Consider the following 18,910-nt stretch of genomic DNA (forward strand, 5'->3'; position numbering starts at 1 on the left):
GATGCAGAGGCGCTGCGTCCCATTAGGCATACCAGGCAATTGCTTGGGGCCCCGGGCCACTACTAGGGCCCCCAAAAGGCCCCCCCAAAAAAAAAAAAATCACTCCATGCCCCCCCCCCCCCCCCCCCGTCCGTCCGTCCCCCCCGTCAACAATCGCTCCGAACCCCCTCCCCCCCCCCGTCAACAATCGGCCCCCTAAGAATTCTTGCTTGGGGCCCCCACACTACCTCGCAACGCCCCTGCCTAGATGCCGACGCAAATCAACACTAAATCACCTCAATGTCTCACGTTTTGCTCCGGCTCTTTTTCAACTCACATTAATGAGTGAACTCAGTGTGAAAGCTGAAACGTCAGGTAAGTGACTGAGCCAGGTCTTAGGGGAGGAGTCAGGTGTTAAGGGAGGAGCCAGGTGTAGGAGGAGGAGAGGAGAGGACGTCATATTGAGGAAACAAATGTCAAGGTTCATAGAAACCAAAGTCGATCGACGGGAAGCAGTTCTCTCTTTCAGGAGGAAAATAAATCGGATTTTGGAACAAATAGTCTGACAGACAGAAACAACAACAAGGTAATTATACAGCAAACCTTTGAGAGAAGTTAAAACCTCTCTTCCTGTTATGTAATAAGAAAAATAATGGTATTCATAAACCTTGTTGTACGTGTCTAGGAATGGCCTCTGCTACTTCCTGGTCTGAAGATAACTTTTTATGTTCCATCTGTCTGGATGTGTTCAGCAGCCCCGTTTTCACCCCATGTGGACACAACTTCTGCAGAATCTGTATTACAAAGTTCTGGGATGAACAAGTCCAGTACAAATGTCCTGTTTGCAACGAGCTCTTCCACACTAGACCTGATGTACGGGTCAATACCTTCATATCAGAGCTGGCTGCTCAGTTTAAAACGTCTGTAGGATTAAAAGAGCAGCCTTGTGTTGAACCAGGAGAAGTTCCCTGTGACGTCTGTACTGGGACCCAGCTGAAGGCTGTGAAGTCCTGCCTTGAGTGTTTTACCTCTTACTGCCACACCCACCTGGAGCCACATCAGAGAGTCAGAGGCCTGAAGAAACATCGACTGGTCGAGCCAATGGACTGTCTAGAACAGGGGTTTTCAAAGTGTGAGAGAGTGAGCCCCCCCTCAGAGAAAAAAAATCAGCTGAGCCCCCCCCCCTCCTGTGTTTTGAAAGCTATTTTAATTATTTTACACATTTCAAACATATTTCTGAAACATTACAACATCTTTTTGCGTTTTTAAACAACACAATTTAACAACTTTATCTAAGCATGTTTTAGCTTAACCTTTTTTAAATACATTTGAACATCTTAATCTGTGTAAACTGCCAGTTTACAGATTCATTCAGGGTCCCCGACTCTGAATTTTCTGAGTCTAATCAGATCTGCCTTTTCAGTCCAGGGATTCGACTATTCGGTGGGGTTTGTTTACCGGCGTTGCTATGGTGACCTAAATTATTATAAGCAACTGAAAACGACGCCGGTTTGAAACTAAAACTGTGATTCTGAAAAAAGTATAAATGCTATCGAAATTCCGTTTAGATAGTATTGAAGATACAAGTGTGTAGATTTGTTTAATGGTTTGAACGATGGTAAACGGTTGAAAAATGAATGAGTTACGATGTCTAGAAGTAGGTGTATCAGAATGGGCTGACGTCTTCAATGAAAACAGCTGATAACGAAGCGGTATGAAACTAAAACTGTGATTCTGAAGACATGTTAAATGATATCGAAATTCTGTTTAGATATTATTGAAGATACAAGTGTGTAGATTTGTTAAATGGTTTGCACGAAGATAAACGGTTGAAAATTGATTATGTTACTAATACTTCTACAGTTGAGGTACCGTACGACTGATGATTTGAATCATCGTCTTTCAGGGTTTTCTTCGGGTTTATTTTTTTCTCACGTCGCGCCCCCCCTGAAGAACTCTGGCGCCCCCCAGGGGGGGCGCGCCCCACAGTTTGAAAACCACTGGTCTAGAAGAAAGGATGTGTAAGAAACATGAGCGACTTCTGGAGCTCTTCTGCAGGACTGAACAGGAGTGTGTCTGTCAGTTCTGCACAGAGGGTGACCACAGGTCCCATCCTGTTGTACCTCTAAAGGAGGAATATGAATTGAAGATGGCCCAGCTGGCAAAGATAGAGGAGATGATCCAGGAGAGAAAACTAAAGATTAAGGAGATAGTCAGTGTGAAAGCTGAAACGTCAGGTAAGACATAGTCGATTTGAGCAAGAAAGACGCAGACAGAGAGCTAGCCGGTGGTTTGCAGGCCCTCACCGCTCTGATGCACTGCATTGAAAAGTGGCAGGATGATTTCAACCAAATGGTTAAAGAGAAACTGAAATCCACTGAGAAAAAAGCTGAAGACCTCATCAAAGAGCTGGAGCAGGAAATCGAGGATCTGACCAATAGAAGCGCAGAGGTGAAGCCGCTCTTACAGACTAAAGACCACCTCCACTTCCTCCAGGCCTTCAGATCCCTGAAAGATCCTCCACCCAGGTACCGGAAGATGGTGGCGGCCCGTCCTCCGTCATACGTCGAGACCTTGAAGAGCTCTCTGGATCAGCTGGAGGAGACACTGAACATGGAGATAAGGAAGCTGTGGGGTCCTGCTGAGCTGAAGAGGGTCCAACAGTATGAAAAAGATGTGACTCTGGATCCTGATACAGCTCATCCTCTGCTCACCGTGTCTGAGGATGGGAAACAAGTACATGATGGTGGTGTAGAGAAGACACTCCCAGAAATCCCTAAGAGATTTTCATGTTATCCACTTGTTCTCTCGAGGCAGGGCTTCTATTCAGGGAAACCTTACTTTGAGGTCCAGGTTAAAGGCAAGTCTTCATGGCGTTTAGGTGTGGCCGGACAGTACATAGAAAGAAAAATAAAGACGTATGGCCCATCCCATTCACCCCTAGTAATAGCTACTGGGTGATATCATTACACAAGAATGTGTTTGTATTTAATGGTAACCCTGATGTCCGTCTCCCTCTGAGAGCCGGGCTCGAGAAGGTGGGGGTGTTTGTTGATTTTAATGAGAGTTTGGTCTCCTTCTATGATGTGAAAGCAAGGGTTATTATCTACTCTGCTACTAGCTGCACCTTTAGGGGGCGTCTCTATCCACTCCTCAGTCCAGGTTCACTTGGATCAAATGGTGGAAACTATCGCTCCCTGATCCTCTCACCTGTCAATCAAACCGACTAAGACACTGTTTGATATTAAAATGAACAAACAAGAATTAATGATATTTTCTGAATAATGTTCTGTGTTAGACCTGAAAGAACTGCATACATTTTGTATAGGGTTGTTATTTACGAAGGATGGAAATAACTATGTAAAATATAGCCCATTGTAAATTATTATATTCCACTACCTTCAATGTGTGTTTTATTTATATTTTACTACATGAATTGTTTGTTATGTAGAACAATTTAGGAGGATATCGTTTACATTGATCTTTACATTACTATAAGTTGTATAGTTTATATATTTCGGAGTCATGAATAAATACCCAATTAAATCTTTCATCACTTTTCTGAATTCAATAAAAAATTAATCGATAGATTCATCAAAATATGAAAAGTATCGTGACTTATACAGCTCTTGGGGAGTGGGGGGAAGAAATCATCATAGTCCCACTTTCTTGTGGATTAATTCAGCCAGGGAGTACAATATTTGATTGTAGGATCTATTCTCATTAGATTGTTCATGGGGATGTGGCAACCCAGTCTCAAGGAAATACGTGACACTGTCACGTCACGTCATTTAATCTATTCGTTTGTAATCTGGGACACGTAATTTCAATTTTTTCGTGCCAAAAGCACAAATTTCAAACTCATTCTAAAAAGAAGAGATGAAGCAGCTACCTTTTTTTCTGTCGCGGTTTGACTGAAGAGCAGCACACCTGCATTAAATATATCCGTGAATTGTCACAATTTCTCAGAATCAAAGGTGAAAGTAGAAACGGGTGGCCAAAAGCTGTCATACTGTTAGAAATCTGTGCTTTTTGACCCGAAAATTTAAATGACGTGTCCCAGATCACGAATGAATAGATGAAATACGTGACAGCGTCACGTATTTCCGTGAGACTGTGGAGAAGCAGGCCCGCGGCGCAGATGGCCAGGCAGAGAGATGGCAGGGAGCTGGGAGTGATGGCTGTAGGGGATGGGTCGCTGCTCGCTGTGTACGTGAACTTCTGCATGGCTCTGAAACAGCTGGCAGGTCAGTGCTGCAGGGTTGCTTTTCCCTATGAACTCGCAGACGTCCAACCCAGGTGTTGTGTTGGGGATCCAATCTGAGCTGGAGATGTTTCATAACTTGTGGAAATGGAAAAAGCCAAGCCACACTTGTGTGAAAGGAGGCGAATAATAAAATAAATGGATACATATATACATTTATTTGGATGTGATATGTATGGAAATGATGTTCTTGTTTACACTTTTATCATATAAATGGATTCTTCAGGTGGCTGCTTATCTGAAAATACCCAGAGTTGGATGCGGATAAAAAAAAAAAAATCCTTGTCTCTCTCTCACAGTTCGGTCTCTCTCTCCATCTGTCTTTCTGTATCTCTCGTCGTCTTTGTTAATCTCTCCTTCACGCCTCATCTTCTTTCATTCTCCCCCTCCACTTTTCTTCATCTCTATCCCTTCATCTGTCTCTACCTTCATCTTTCTCTGTCTAAAATAATTTAAAGTCATTTTATTTTTTATTTATTGGCCTAAATAATGAAACACCATTGACGGACCATTTGACAAACATAACAAAACCACAACAAATACATGAATGATCATATAAATAAGCACCATTGACAATTAATTCATTCTGAACACCAAATTAGTTGGCAGTCCAGTTGAATCTCTTGCAGTAAGAGATTCAGCAGGCAGTGCTACTCCTCTGTGCTTCACGCCACACAGAAGTTTCGGACAGCAGGAAAGTTGAAAGAATTCTGTATTTGTATGATTTAATAAAGCATTGACCTCTTGGTTGCTTGTATCTCATACATTGCAGTAGGAAGTGGGCTTCTGTCTCCCTCTCCTGGGGACAGAATGGACCCAGCCGCTCTTCTCTGGGTAGCCAGGTCTGTCTGTGACGGCCTTGCGTTATGGCCAGGCTGTGTCCACTGAGCCTGGACGATGGCAGGGATTTCTCCTGTGACCTTGTTCTACCTGCCTGTCCACCTGCCTGCTCATCTCCCTCATCCACTGTCCTGCTCAGCTCAGCTTCGTCCCCCGCCATCGCCTTTCCATTCTCATCGCCCCCTGATGTTTTGAGTCTAACTTTCGTCGGTCTTGCGTTGTTGCAACAATACACAGCAGCGTTTAGTACTGGGAACCACTTTGGTGCAGTTGCCTTTGCGGACGGCTGTGCTGAAATCCATCAGTGTTTTCTCTGCACTGGTGATCTGTGTGTTGTCTCTGGATGGTGAACTTGTTGGTCTGGTTCATCTGCCCTACCCAGAGTCACATGACTCAGCAACCATAACCATAACAACCACAATTGTACATCTAACCTGGGCACACAGGGAGGGGCTTTTTTCTAAAAAGACTGTAGAGGAAATACCAGTCCCAGGCAAAGTCGGGTCAAGTCTATTGTTTTTGTATTTCACTTAGTCACAGTTAATGTGGCAAATCAACATTAAATCACCACAATGTCTCTCGTTTTGCACCGGCTCTCAGTGTTTAGTCTTTTAAAGATTGAGCCTGATTTAACCTCTGCTACTGGCTGCACCTTTAGTGAGCCTCTCTATCCACTCCTCGGTTTATGTTTACATGAAGGAGGTAGAAACTCTGCCCCCCTGATCCTCCCACCTGTCAATCAAACATAGTAAGACACTGTTTGATATTAACTGAAACAAACCACAACTATATGTAATAATATTTCCTGAATAACAATCTCTGCTATGTTAGATCTGAGAGAAGTGCAATCATGTTGTACTGTTGTAATTTAACAAGGATGAAAATAACCCTGACTATTCCCATTGTAAATTATTATTCTCTCTCTCTCTCTCTCTCTCTCTCTCTCTCTCTCTCTCTCTCTCTCTCTCTCTCTCTCTCTCTCTCTCTCTCTCTCTCTCTCTCTCTCCCTCTCTCCCTCTCTCTCTCTCCCTCTCCCTCTCCCTCTCTTGTGCGCATGCGTGAGCGTTTGTGGAGAGTGTGGTGTCGGAGTGCGACTGTTTTCTCTAAAGGTTTGGTTTTTACATACTTTTTCACTTTTATTTTTGTATTATTGTCACAAGCACGTTTGAGCACTGTTTCTAGGTTTTTAAAAAATTCGGCGGCAGCCAGCGGTAAGCTGGTTGTTGGTTGTGCAAAAAAAATGAACACGGGTTTGAGAAATCTCTCGCGCCGGCATGGCGTTAAGGTGCCGGTCGGCGTGGAGTTTTCGGTGGAGGAATGTGGGTTAGCGGCTGGTGAGGTGGTGGGCTGTGATAGTATTAAGGCATTGTCTAGAATGAATGGCGCTGTAGTTATGTTTCTAGACGCCATAGATAAAGTAAACACTCTTGTCGAACGTGGCATCGTTTTGAGAAACACGCAAACTGCGGTTTTTCCGCTTAATAATCCCTCAAAAAGAGTTGTTCTGTCTAATTTGCCTCCCTTTATAAGCGATGAGGCTTTGGAAAGGGAATTGTCCCGTCATGGGCAGCTTGTGTCGGCTATAAAGATGATGTCTTCGGGTTGTAAATCACCTAAACTGAAACACGCAGTGTCATTCAGGAGATACGTGTATATGATCCTCAAGGCAGGAAGTGATTAATTGAATTTGGCTTTGAGGTTTAAAATTGATGGTTTTGATTACACGATTTATGCGACTACAGAAGCAATGAAATGCTTCGGATGTGGTCAGGCAGGTCACGCTGTGCGCAGCTGCCCGGATAAAGTGACTGCGCCGTTGCCAGGGCCGGCGGGGCCGGTGGAGCCGGCGGGGCAAAGGGCTCTGCCTGAAGCGGCGAGCGGTAGCGGGATGTTAGTGGTCGTTGGAGGTCTGGAGACGGAGCATCAGGCTGAGGTGGCGGAGACCGATAACAGCAGTGCACCTATTCGTTTTGAAATCGTGAATATTTCAAACAGTGTTGATCCAAAGTCAGACGAGCAAATTCAGTCTCAAAGCATTGCGGTAACAAGTCCTGTGGACATGACGGGGGATTCGTTTAATGAGGATCAAATAATGGTACAGGAGGATGGTACGCTTCTTAAAGTTCCACCCACCAAGAGAAAGCAAAAAAAAGATAAAGGGAAAGCTACTCCTGGGCCTACAAAAAAACGGACAATTGAAGATGAAACAACATCAGATAGTGAGAGGGATTTCTCAGACTCGTCTCTTCCAGAAAGACTAGTTCCAGATGGACAGGGCAGACAGGGATATAGTCTAGATCAAGTTAGAACGTTTCTGGAAAGAACTAAAGGTAAAAGAGACGTTGTGGTTGAAGATTATTTTCCTAATCGTTTGCTGTTAATTGGGACTGTGCGGAAACTAATTAGACAGAAGGGCGGTGATGGTCTTGTAGAGACAGTATATAGGCTGAGGAAACTGGTGCGAAAGCTGCAAAAAAATGATGAAGATGAATGGCCAAACAGTAAATAACAACCTGTTGAGTGGATATAGGCTTACACTATTGATACGTTGCCTCTTGTTTTCAACATTTTTTATAAACATGAGTAGTTTTAGGATTGCGTCTTTAAATGTAAATGGGGCAAGGGACGTTAAGAAAAGGAATTTGCTGTATGAAGTCCTGAAAACAAAACAAATTGCCATTGCTTTTACCCAAGAAACACACAGCAGCAAGGACAATGAGGTTGAATGGCAGAGAGAATGGGGTGGGCAGGTGGTTTTTAGCCATTTGAGTTCGGTGTCTGGGGGAGTTGCAATACTTTTTTCGAGTTCATTTTTACCAATTTCTTTTGATTATGAAGAAGTTGTTAGGGGTCGGCTCCTAAAAGTCACTGCAAAATATGAAAAAAACACGATAGTGTTTTTAAATATTTACTCACCAGTTTTGCAAAGGGATAGACTAGTGTTTTTAGATAAATTATCAAGCACTTTAGAAGCCTGCAACTCAACCGATTTTTTAATAGTCGGCGGTGATTTTAACTGCACTATTAGTGATTTGGACAGGAATCACATTGAACCACATCTGCAGTCAAGGCGAATTTTAAAGCGTATAGTTGAAAGCTATGATCTGGAGGATGTGTGGCGTTCTAAACATAGTACTGAAAGAGAATATTCCTGGTCCCACTGCAGAGATAAGGTTTTATCACTAGCGAGGCTTGACCGTTTTTATTGTTATGGACATCACATCCCGTTTTTTAAATCTTGTTTTATGTCACCAGTAGGTTTTTCAGATCATTTTATGGTAATTGGCACTGTTTTTATTAGTGGGGTCAAACCTAAGAGCGCATACTGGCATTTTAATACAGATTTATTAAATGATGGGCATTTTAGGAAATGTTTTATTTATCTATGGAGCACCTGGAAGTTGGAGAGGGCGAAATATAGCTCTTGTCAACAATGGTGGGATATTGGCAAGATACAAATCCAACAATTTTGTAGTCAGTACACTTTTAACGTCACTAGAGACGCCCTCAGATCAATCAAAGATCTAGAGATTGGTATTGTGGAACTCCAGACTATATACGGATCCACAGGAGATCAAGGTCAGATGCATGCACTTAAAGCTAAAAAAGCCAAGTTGGCGGATCTGTTGGGGATCAAAGCACAGGGAGCCTTGATCCGGTCTAGGTTCCAGAATATTGCGGAGATGGATGCTCCCTCAAGATTCTTTTTTAATTTAGAGGAAAAGAATGGACAGAGCCGTCTCATCCACTGTCTTAGATCTGCTGATGGATGCGAATTCACAGAATCATCTGATATTAGGAGAAGAGCTGCAGAGTTCTTCTCTAAATTATACACCTGTGAATACAGCGACAACCCAGACGGTCTAACCCTTTTTCTCAGTAACCTACCCCAGATATCTGAGCAAAAAAGAGCTGAAATGGGACAACCTATTTCAATGCAGGAGCTAACGTTTGCACTAGAGGGCATGAAAAAGGGCAGAGCACCAGGGATCGATGGCATTCCAGTGGAGTTTTTCAAGGCTTTTTGGTCCTTTCTAGGGGAAGATCTTCTGGCTGTTTTAAATGACAGTATGGAGAAAGGTTGTCTTCCTCTTAGTTGCAGGAGAGCTGTCCTCACTCTTCTACCTAAAAAAGGTGACCTCTGTGAGGTAAAAAACTGGAGGCCAGTGAGTTTACTGTGTACTGATTACAAAATTATCTCGAAAGCATTGGCAAATCGTCTGAGGGACGTGATGGATCAGGTTGTTCATGTGGACCAGTCCTATTGCGTCCCTGGCAGATCGATTAGAGATAACATTATGTTAATTCGAGACTATTTGGACATCTCCAACTCATTGGATCTCCAGCTTGGTTTTATTTCTTTGGACCAGGAGAAGGCATTTGACCGGGTGGAGCACCAATACCTCTGGAAAGTGTGGGCTTTTGGTTTCTCCCCTGGTTTCATTGCTATGATCAGGGTGCTCTATAGTGGGGTTGAAAGTGTACTGAAAGTCAACGGTGGGTTAAGTGCTCCTTTCAGCATTGGCAGGGGTATTCGACAGGGTTGTAGTGTCTCGGGTATGCTTTACTCAATTGCAATCGAACCCTTACTGTGTAGACTTAGGAAAGAGATGAGAGGGGTCACGGTAGTTGATGGTATTGCTCCATTTCTTCTCTCTGCATACGCAGACGATGTTATTGTAGCTATTAGGGAGGATAGTGATGTCCAAGCATTGACCCATATTGTGGAGCTTTATGGGAAAATATCATCCTCAAAAGTGAATTGGGCTAAGAGTACTGCATTAATTGTAGGAAAATGGCAAAGAGAAAGACCAAAACTACCTGAAGGGCTTTTATGGGGCACAAATGGCATCAAGTACTTGGGAGTTCAGTTGGGGGATGAGTCAATGGCCATAAAGAACTGGGAAGGAGTGGTGGAAAGAATGCAAGGCACTTTTAAGAAATGGAGATGGCTCTTACCTCGTATGTCTTTTAGGGGGCGCACCATTATTGCTAACAATCTTGTGGCACCTGTATTATGGCATCGACTTAGCGTTTTAGACCCCCCAGCTGGTCTTTTAGTAAGGATTCAGGGCATTATTCTAGATTTCTTTTGGGATAAGTTGCACTGGATACCACAAGATGTTTTATATTTATCTAAAGAAGAGGGAGGGCAGGGTTTAGTCCACCTTGAAAGTAGGAAGGGAGCTTTCAGACTAGAGTTTTTAAAAAGTCTCCTTTATGGGCCACCAGCCTTACCATGGAGGCCAGTTGCGGAATTGATTTTAGGTCGAGTTGGGAATTTGAACTTTGGTAGGGAATTTTGCTTTCTTGACTCATCTTTTTTTAATCTTAAATGTTTGCCACTTTTCTATGTGAGTGTTTTTAAAATGTGGAATATGATTGATAAAACTGCTTTGGACTCTAATCCATCACTTTATTGGCTTCTACGGGAGCCAATTCTAAAAGGAGCACGGTTGGAGATTCCCTGGCCATCTGGATCTCTAATCAGATGTGGTGTGGTGACAGTGAAAACCTTTGTACAACTGACAGGAGGGAATATAGCTGACACAATGTCACTGGCTGCCAAACTGGAGATCCACTCACTTCGCATCACGGAACAACTCCTTGCAAGACTAAGGAATACGGTGTCAGAAGGGGAACATAACCTACTGAAAGACTGGAGTAATGGACTGAAGATACCAGATCAGAATGACCCTTTTCCGCGGTTGGCTGTTTAGGCCAAACTAACAGTTTCTGAGGAGCTGAGCCCTCTTCTGGAGGTGGGGAGTAAGGAGTGGATGGCACTTGACTGTATTAAGGGGAAAACTCTGTATAAAGTGTGTGTTAAAGCTGTGAACAAAGGGAAGCTAAAGACTAGAAAGGATACGCCCTGGAGAGAACATTTCAGGGTCAAAGGAGAGACAAAACCTGCCTGGGGCATGTTGTACAAGCCACCGTTGGCTAAAAACATTGGTGATCTTCATTGGAGAGTACTACATGGGATAATTGCAGTGAATGCTTTCATATCTATTTTAAACCCTGCCGTTTTAGATACATGCCCATTTTGTTCTTTTAGAGAGACAATTTTTCACTGTTTTTTTATATTGTTGCAGATTGACACCGTTATTTACTCTGCTTAGAAGTTTGTTAAATTCCTTTGGAGAGAAGTTTAGCAAGCAGGTTTTTATTTTTTGTTTTTCATATGGCAAGATGAAAAAGAAAAAAGGGAGAGTGATTAATTTCTTGTTTGGGCAAGCAAAACTTGCGATCTACTATAGTAGAAAGCAGAAAATAGACAGTGGTCAAGCTAAAGAGTGTGTTGCAACTTTTAAGGGTTTGGTAAAAGCAAGGATTTTACTAGATTTTAAGTATTATGAACAGATGAAAGATCTGGATTCTTTTAAAAACATTTGGGATGTTGATGGTGTTTTGTTTTCTTTTGTTGATGGCGAGTTACACTTTTTACATGGTATAGGTTAGTATATCTGTTTTGGTAAAGCTAATGTAGCTTTAAAAAAAAGAAAAAAAGAAACAACCATTGTAATTTAAGAAATGTAACAATAAAGTCATTTTCAAAATCAATCAAATCTCTCCCTCTCTCCTAAAGTGCAGCAGACAGTCATCAATGTTTGTCTTTATCTCAACAGCTTTGGGCCTGTGTCATCCATCCATGCAGTGAATTAAAGTTCATATCTCTCTCTGTTCTCCTGGTCCACCATATTCACCACTGTCTCTCTCTCTCTTTATCTTTCGTTGTCTCTCTCTCAAAGTTTGGTCTCTCTCTCCATCTGTCTTTCTGTATCTCTCCTCCTCTTTGTTAATCTCTAAGAACGTCACATTTTCTTTCTTTCGCAATTCAATAACATTTATATAAATTAGTATTGGCATAAATAATGAAACACTAATGCCAAACCAAACAAACAAACAAACATAACAAAACCACAACACATGGCTACAAATACATGAATGATCATATAAAATAAACACCATGACAATGAATACATCCTGAATACTAAATGAGTTGGCAGTCCAGTTGAGTCTCTTGCATCATCCATGGATCTAGCAGGCAGTGCTACGCCTCTGTCCTTCATGCCACACGGCAGTTTCTGACAGCAGGGAGGCTGAATGAATTCTGGATGTGTATGATTTAATAAAGTATTGATCCCTTAGTTCCTTGAATCTCATACATTGCAGTAGGAAGTGGACTCCTGGGGACACAGCCTGGCTTCTCTGGGTAGCCTGGCTGGGTCCACTGATCCTGGACATTGGCAGGGATCTCCTCAGCTTTCTATTGGTCACAGTGGACAGATATTATACCACTCTGTGTGTGTGTGTGTCTCTCTCTCTCCCTCTCTCCCTCTCTCCCTCTCTCTCTCTCTCTCTCTCTCTCTCTCTCTCTCTCTCTCTCTCATCAGCTGCATCAAACCGACCCCGGTTCTTCACTCACTCATCACCAGATTGTCGTTTCTACCACCGCAGTTAGATCCATAGCCCTGGCTCCTTGACTCGGTCACTCAGGTTGGTTTCTCCTGTGACCTTGTTCTGCCTGTTCACCTGCCTGATCATCTCCACTGTCCTGCTCAGCTCAGCTCCGTCCTCCGCCATCGCCTTTCCATTCTCATCGCCCCCTGACGTTTTGAGTCTAACTTTTGTTTGACGTGCGTTGTTCTGCAACAATAGCAGCGTGTACACACAGACTGTGATTCTGTCTGTTGTCTCTGGATAGTGAAGTTGTTGGTCTGGTTCGTCTGCCCTACCCAGAGTCACATGACTCAGCTGGTTAAGATGTTAAAGTTTGGGAGATTATATAACTACATGTGTCAACTCAATATTAGATAACAACCATTATAACTTGCTGTTTTGGAGCTTGTGTCTATCTTACACTGTGTGGGTGTCCCCGAATATCGCCATCTACTGGGTGACTTGATCTAAGTTAGTAGATTTTAATGATACTGTTACTAGGCCTACATCTGCAAAAATACAAAGTTGCTACCAGCTATGTTCATTTTTCCCTTCTCCTCCTCCTTCTCCTGCGAGGGAGAGAATAGGAATATTGCATTTTATCCAAGACTCGGATACTCATTCCTCATACAGTGACACTCATTCCTCATACAGTGACACCATTCTATATTGGCTAATCTTATCCCAGACATTTCTGTAAGGCATTCATCGGACAGGGCTTTATTAAGTTGAATAAAGACCAAAACCTGTCAAACAACAAGGAATGTTGAATATCAGGGCCGGTTCTAGCCAGTAAGATTAGGGTGGGCAGATAGAAATAATAGGTGGCACAATTTTCTTTTGCCCTTGCAAGATCTCCGTGCCTGCTTTTTGGCACATTTACTATAATGTAAGCTTTTAGACACATCACTGCTGTATGGGGGCGTTTACCATGATAGCACTGCCACCAGCAGCTTTCCACATCAGAGTTACAACCATCTGCCACCTTCTATGAAAAGCTACATATTTATTTTTCAAATTCTTAATATAAATTAAATATAACCTACAGAATAAATTGCAAAACAACTTCACGAAGACACCTCAGAACTTGATGAAATGTCACAGTATCTCTGAATTGAAAATCCAATTCTGCTGGCAGAAATACTGATGTTATGGAAGTTACCAGACAAAAGTAGTAAAATTGCAAGGCGTAAAAATTCAAATTTAAAGAAACTGTGGGTGTAACTTGGGTGGGTAACTGTGGGTGGGTAACTGTGGGTGGGTACCTTGGAGGCAGGCTGTCCTGCCCACCCAATTAGAAGCAATGCATAGTTATGGTATATTCTATAGTATTAATTAATTGGCTGAATTTTATTTGACATTTTCTTGGACAGCGAACAAACAGGTCCGTCCGATAGTGGGTCTGGACTTTCACAAAAAAAAAAAAAAAAAAACGAAAAAAACATTTTCTTCAATTTTGATTGGTTGGGCAGGGCGCACATTTGGGTGGGCTGAGCCCACCCTTGCCCCTTGCTACCGCCGGCCCTGTTGAATATGTGTCCCAACGAATTGCCTCTCGTATTCAAATAAAGCTCATTCTAGTTCTGCAAGTGTTTTTAGTTACAGGACTGACGTGGGTTCAGTCCTATAACGGGGTAGTCTGGCTATTGCTGTCATTTTTTTCAGCACCAGAGGCGTGATCAACGGGCATAGTTCAACTGACTCGGTACGCGATTGGCTGCTTGCCGTCGCTTCCCTGTCGTCATTGTGTTAAACCAGCCAATAGCGTGCGAAGGGGAAAACCCGGCTTGGTGATTGGCCCCCGTAAAAACGTATCGGAAGCAGAAAGAAATGTATTGCTCCTCTCCAGAACCTTGGGCCTCTACGAATTCTCTTTTTGGCATTGGAAATGTCCTTTCCTGACCCGGGACTGCTTGGAGGAAAGTTGGTTCGAATTCTAAAAATGCTTAGGAAAGGAGCCTCGATGCTTCCTTTAACCATCCATTAGCATAGGTTACTCCTGAGCTTCCTTTGCGAAAGGAAAGGAGATAGTGGTATCCCATAATCCTTTACGGAATCCTTTATGCGAAGACGCATGAGAGACGCGGTAAAGCAGAAGAATAGAAGAGAAAAAAATACAATTGATATAATGGATACCAAGTCAAGAAACATAATTATTTGAATACAAATTAATTCATTTATAGCTGGTTAGTAAGCACATAAAATGGATCAAAGAGCGCTTGTTTTAGTCAATCTTCGGAAAATTGTAGTTTTACACTAGAGACGCTAGAGGTCAGCAATACCCGCCCTCGCGCAATGACGTTGGTTAGGAAGAGTGAAGTCGAATTCATTTTAAACAGTGCTGTCTTTTCCTATGTTCGAAAGGAAGCACCTTTTCATCTCTCCTTGACCCGATGATGTTTTCCACAAAGGTTAAGGAAAGGAGGAATAAAGGTTAGGAGATTTGACTTTTCGAAGAATCCCCTTGTCCAGGGCGAACTCAAATCGCCGGCAGAATGGGGGGGGGCTACCCAGTCTAAGGAGAGTCATGATAAAGAAACGAAACTTAAGGTTCATAGAAACGAAAGTAACTCCACCGGATAGCAGTTCTCTCTTTCAGAAGGAAAATAAAATACATTTTGGAACAAATAGTCTGACAGACAGAAACTACAACACGGTGAGTTATACAGCAAATCTTAGTTAAAACTGCTCCTATATTATGTAATAAGAAAAATAATGGAATGCATAAACCTTGTTGTCTGTGTCTAGGAATGGCCTCTGCTACTTCCTGGTCTGAAGATGACTTTTTATGTTCCATCTGTCTGGATGTGTTCAGCAGCCCCGTTTTCACCCCATGTGGACACAACTTCTGCAGAATCTGTATTACAAAGTTCTGGGATGCACAAGTCCAGTACAAATGTCCTGTTTGCAACGAGCTCTTCCACACTAGACCTGATGTACGTGTCAATACCTTCATATCAGAGATGGCCGCTCAGTTTAAAACGTCTGTACGAGTAAAAGAGCAGCCTTGTGTTGAACCAGGAGTAGTTCCCTGTGACATCTGTACTGGGACCCAGCTGAAGGCCGTCAAGTCCTGCCTAGAGTGTTTTACCTCTTACTGCCACACCCACCTGGAGCCACATCAGAGAGTCACAGGCCTGAAGAAACATCAGCTGGTCGAGCCAATGGACCGTCTGGAAGAAAGGATGTGTAAGAAACATGAACGACTTCTGGAGCTCTTCTGCAGGACTGAACAGGTGTTTGTGTGTCAGTTCTGCACAGAGGGTGACCACAGGTCCCATCCTGTTGTACCTCTAAAGGAGGAATATGAAGTGAAGATGGCCCAGCTGGCAAAGATAGAGGAGATGATCCAGGAGAGAAAACTAAAGATTATGGAGATCAAAGGCAGAGTAAGAAATGGTAAAAAAGACGCAGACAGGGAGCTAGCTGATGGTTTGCAGGTCCTCGCCGCTCTCATACGCCATGTTGAGAAGTGCCGCGATGATTTCAACCAAATGGTTAAAGAGAAACTGAAATCCACTGAGAAACACGCTGAAGACCTCATCAAAGAGCTGGAGCAGGAAATCGAGGTTTTGACCAATAGAAGTTCAGAGGTGAAGCCGCTCTCACACACTAAAGACCACCTCCACTTCCTCCAGGCCTTCAGATCCCTGAAGGATCCCCCACCCACCAGGGACTGGACGACGGTGGAGGTCCGTCCTCCGTCATACGTAGGGACCTTGAGGAGATCTCTGGATCAGCTGGAGGAGACACTGAACATGGAGATGAAGAAGTTGAGTAGTCCCGCTGAATTGAAGAGGGTCCAGCAGTATGAAGTTGATGTGACTCTGGATCCTGACACAGCTCATCCCCTGCTCACCGTGTCTGAGGATGGGAAACAAGTACATGATGGAGATGAAGGGAAGAAACTCCCAGACAACCCTAAGAGATTTACATGGTATCAATGTGTTCTCTCGAGGCAGAGCTTCTCCTCAGGGAGATTTTACTTTGAGGTCCAGGTTAAGGACAAGGCTGTATGGCGTTTAGGAGTGGCCAGAGTGTCAATCAATAGAAAGAATCCCATCTCATTGACCCCTAAGAATGGCTACTGGATGATATTATTCAAAAAGGATGAGTTGGTATTTCATGATGATCCTGATGTCCGTCTTCCTCTGAGAGCTAAGCCCAAGAAGATGGGGGTATTTGTTGATTATGATGAGGGTCTGGTCTCCTTCTTTGATGTGGAAGCCAGGGTTCATATCTACTCTGCTACTGGCTGCACCTTTAGAGAGCCTCTCTATCCAATCCTCTGTCTTTATTCAATTCTCTTTAGAAACTCTGCCCCCCTGATCATCTCACCTGTCAATCAAACAGACTAAGGCACTGTTTGATATTGAAATAAACAAACAACCACAACAACTAATGATATTTCCTGAATAAGAATCTCTGCTATTATAGATCTGAGAGAACTGCCTAAATGTTGTACTGTTGTAATTTAAAAAGGATGAAAATAAACCAGACCATCATAATTGTAGCCCATTCTAAATTATTATCTTCCACTATATTCTGTGTGTTTTCTTCCTTTATTTTTTACTATAATATTATTAATGTTTCAGTTATGTAGAACAACTTTGTAGGATTTCGTTTTTTTATCATAATATTTACATCACTGTAAATTGTATAGTTTATATAATCGGAATCATGAATAAATACCCAATTAAATCTTGGTTCACTTTTCTGACTTTAATACAAATGCTGAGAAAATGGCATCGTTACACTTTCAGTGGAATATATCTTTTCAGGGCAGAACGTAATTATGTTTGTTCACATTATATAGATCCTATTTAGATGTTTATTCAAATATTTCAAGAACTTTGACTTAAGCCATGATTTGAAGGAAAACACACACTCTGTTGCAGTGCTCTCTGGTCATCTTTCTGTGTATTTTTTAAACTGTCATCTCTCTCTCTCTCTCTCTCTCTCTCTCTCTCTCTCTCTCTCTCTCTCTCTCTCTCTCTCTCTCTCTCTCTCTCTCTCTCTCATGTCAGTGCATCAGAGAGGGAGTGTGTGTCATTGTGAATGTAGTCAACAAACGGAAATCAATTAATACTGACATATAAAAGACAACTTAAGCGTTAACTCTAACTAAGCTTGCAGAAAAAACTGAGCTGAAATGGAAACACTGAAACTAAATAAAAATACTACACAAATGTATGGTAAATATCAATAGATTCAGTTTACATTTACATGCTCCAATGGCCTAGAGACCTGGGAAATGCCCACGGAAACATGCGTGTAATTGGGTTTCCACGCAGAAATCCAACGACTTCCCGCTTATATATGGCTGGAATCCAAGTGCTTTGTCTTAACTTTCCAGCGTTATCTCGGCATGGCCTCTTTAATACATTGTTGATTGTCTCCATGAGAGAAACTGACAAATTAGCTGTTTTGCTGGTTTTCCTATATATCCTTGCCCGTCTCAGGGCTCCCATGGAGCAGACGAGAACTATACCCCTGAAACGCCTGTTACTTTATAACCTTCCAAAAAAGGCTACAGATACACTCTAATTGCAAAAGCTTTATTCAGAGTCATAATCTACTAGTTTTAGCATGAATATTGATATTGAATATTGAATTTAAAGCAAGACGGACTTCTTGCTGTCTTCACACAATTTGAACCTATTATCGACCAATATTCTGGATGGGTTAAGGATATAATACCGTATGGCTCTAATGTAGGCCTATTTTCCCTAAACAGAGGAAGTAGATATCCAGTGATTTGCCTAGTTTCTATGAAAACCATTCATCCTCATCAGAATTAGTCAGCCATCTCTCACATGTCCCCCCGCCCCCCCACAAACGCACACACAGAATCACGCACACACAGACACAGACAGACACAGACACACACACACACACACACACACACACACACACACACACACACACACACACACACACACACACACACACACACACACACACACACACACACACACACACACACACACACACACCATATTCAATAGAAAGGCCCCTCTTTGTCATTAGAGGTAGATGACAGGTCAGCCAACCACAAAGCAGACCTCAAATGTACTTTGCAGCAGCTATTTTTGTTGTGAAATGCAATAGGTCTGTACTGGCTGAAGGTGTTCCACCCTTGTTTTTCCCTCTGGCCTTTCTTTACCAGGTGCTATGCGTCACCTTTTCCAATCACCTCTGCTGCTCCATCTTACTCTCGTTATCACTATCATTCGAAACGTTTCCATAACTTTTGGGCCTAGGCCTATGCATATGAACACAATATGGACATCCTTCTCTATTTGTTTGTGAGTTTGTGGCTTTGAGTGATTGTATGAAACATAATTAATATAATCAAGATTGTGATTAAGATTTTTTTAGTAA

The 18,910-nt window shown here is 42.6% G+C and overlaps 2 protein-coding genes across 2 annotated transcripts; both read left to right on the top strand.

The window, feature by feature from the left end:
* The first annotated feature begins 415 nt into the window (after positions 1–415).
* Positions 416–5,081, top strand: LOC132469527 (E3 ubiquitin-protein ligase TRIM47-like). The gene is made up of 7 exons (XM_060067518.1): positions 416–565; positions 665–1,085; positions 1,981–2,191; positions 2,476–2,715; positions 2,797–2,873; positions 4,105–4,226; positions 5,053–5,081. The coding sequence occupies exons 2-7, from the start codon at positions 667–669 to the stop codon at positions 5,079–5,081; spliced, it is 1,098 nt and encodes a 365-aa protein (XP_059923501.1). The 5' UTR covers positions 416–565; positions 665–666.
* A 9,727-nt stretch (positions 5,082–14,808) lies between these two features.
* LOC132469400 (E3 ubiquitin-protein ligase TRIM39-like) lies at positions 14,809–17,069 on the top strand. Its single transcript, XM_060067370.1, has 2 exons — positions 14,809–15,182; positions 15,275–17,069. Exon 2 carries the CDS (start codon positions 15,277–15,279, stop codon positions 16,882–16,884), a length of 1,608 nt encoding a protein of 535 aa, XP_059923353.1. The 5' UTR covers positions 14,809–15,182; positions 15,275–15,276; the 3' UTR covers positions 16,885–17,069.
* Positions 17,070–18,910: the final 1,841 nt, after the last annotated feature.

Source organism: Gadus macrocephalus, chromosome 12 (assembly GCF_031168955.1).
Source record: "Gadus macrocephalus chromosome 12, ASM3116895v1".
Taxonomy (NCBI): domain Eukaryota; kingdom Metazoa; phylum Chordata; class Actinopteri; order Gadiformes; family Gadidae; genus Gadus; species Gadus macrocephalus.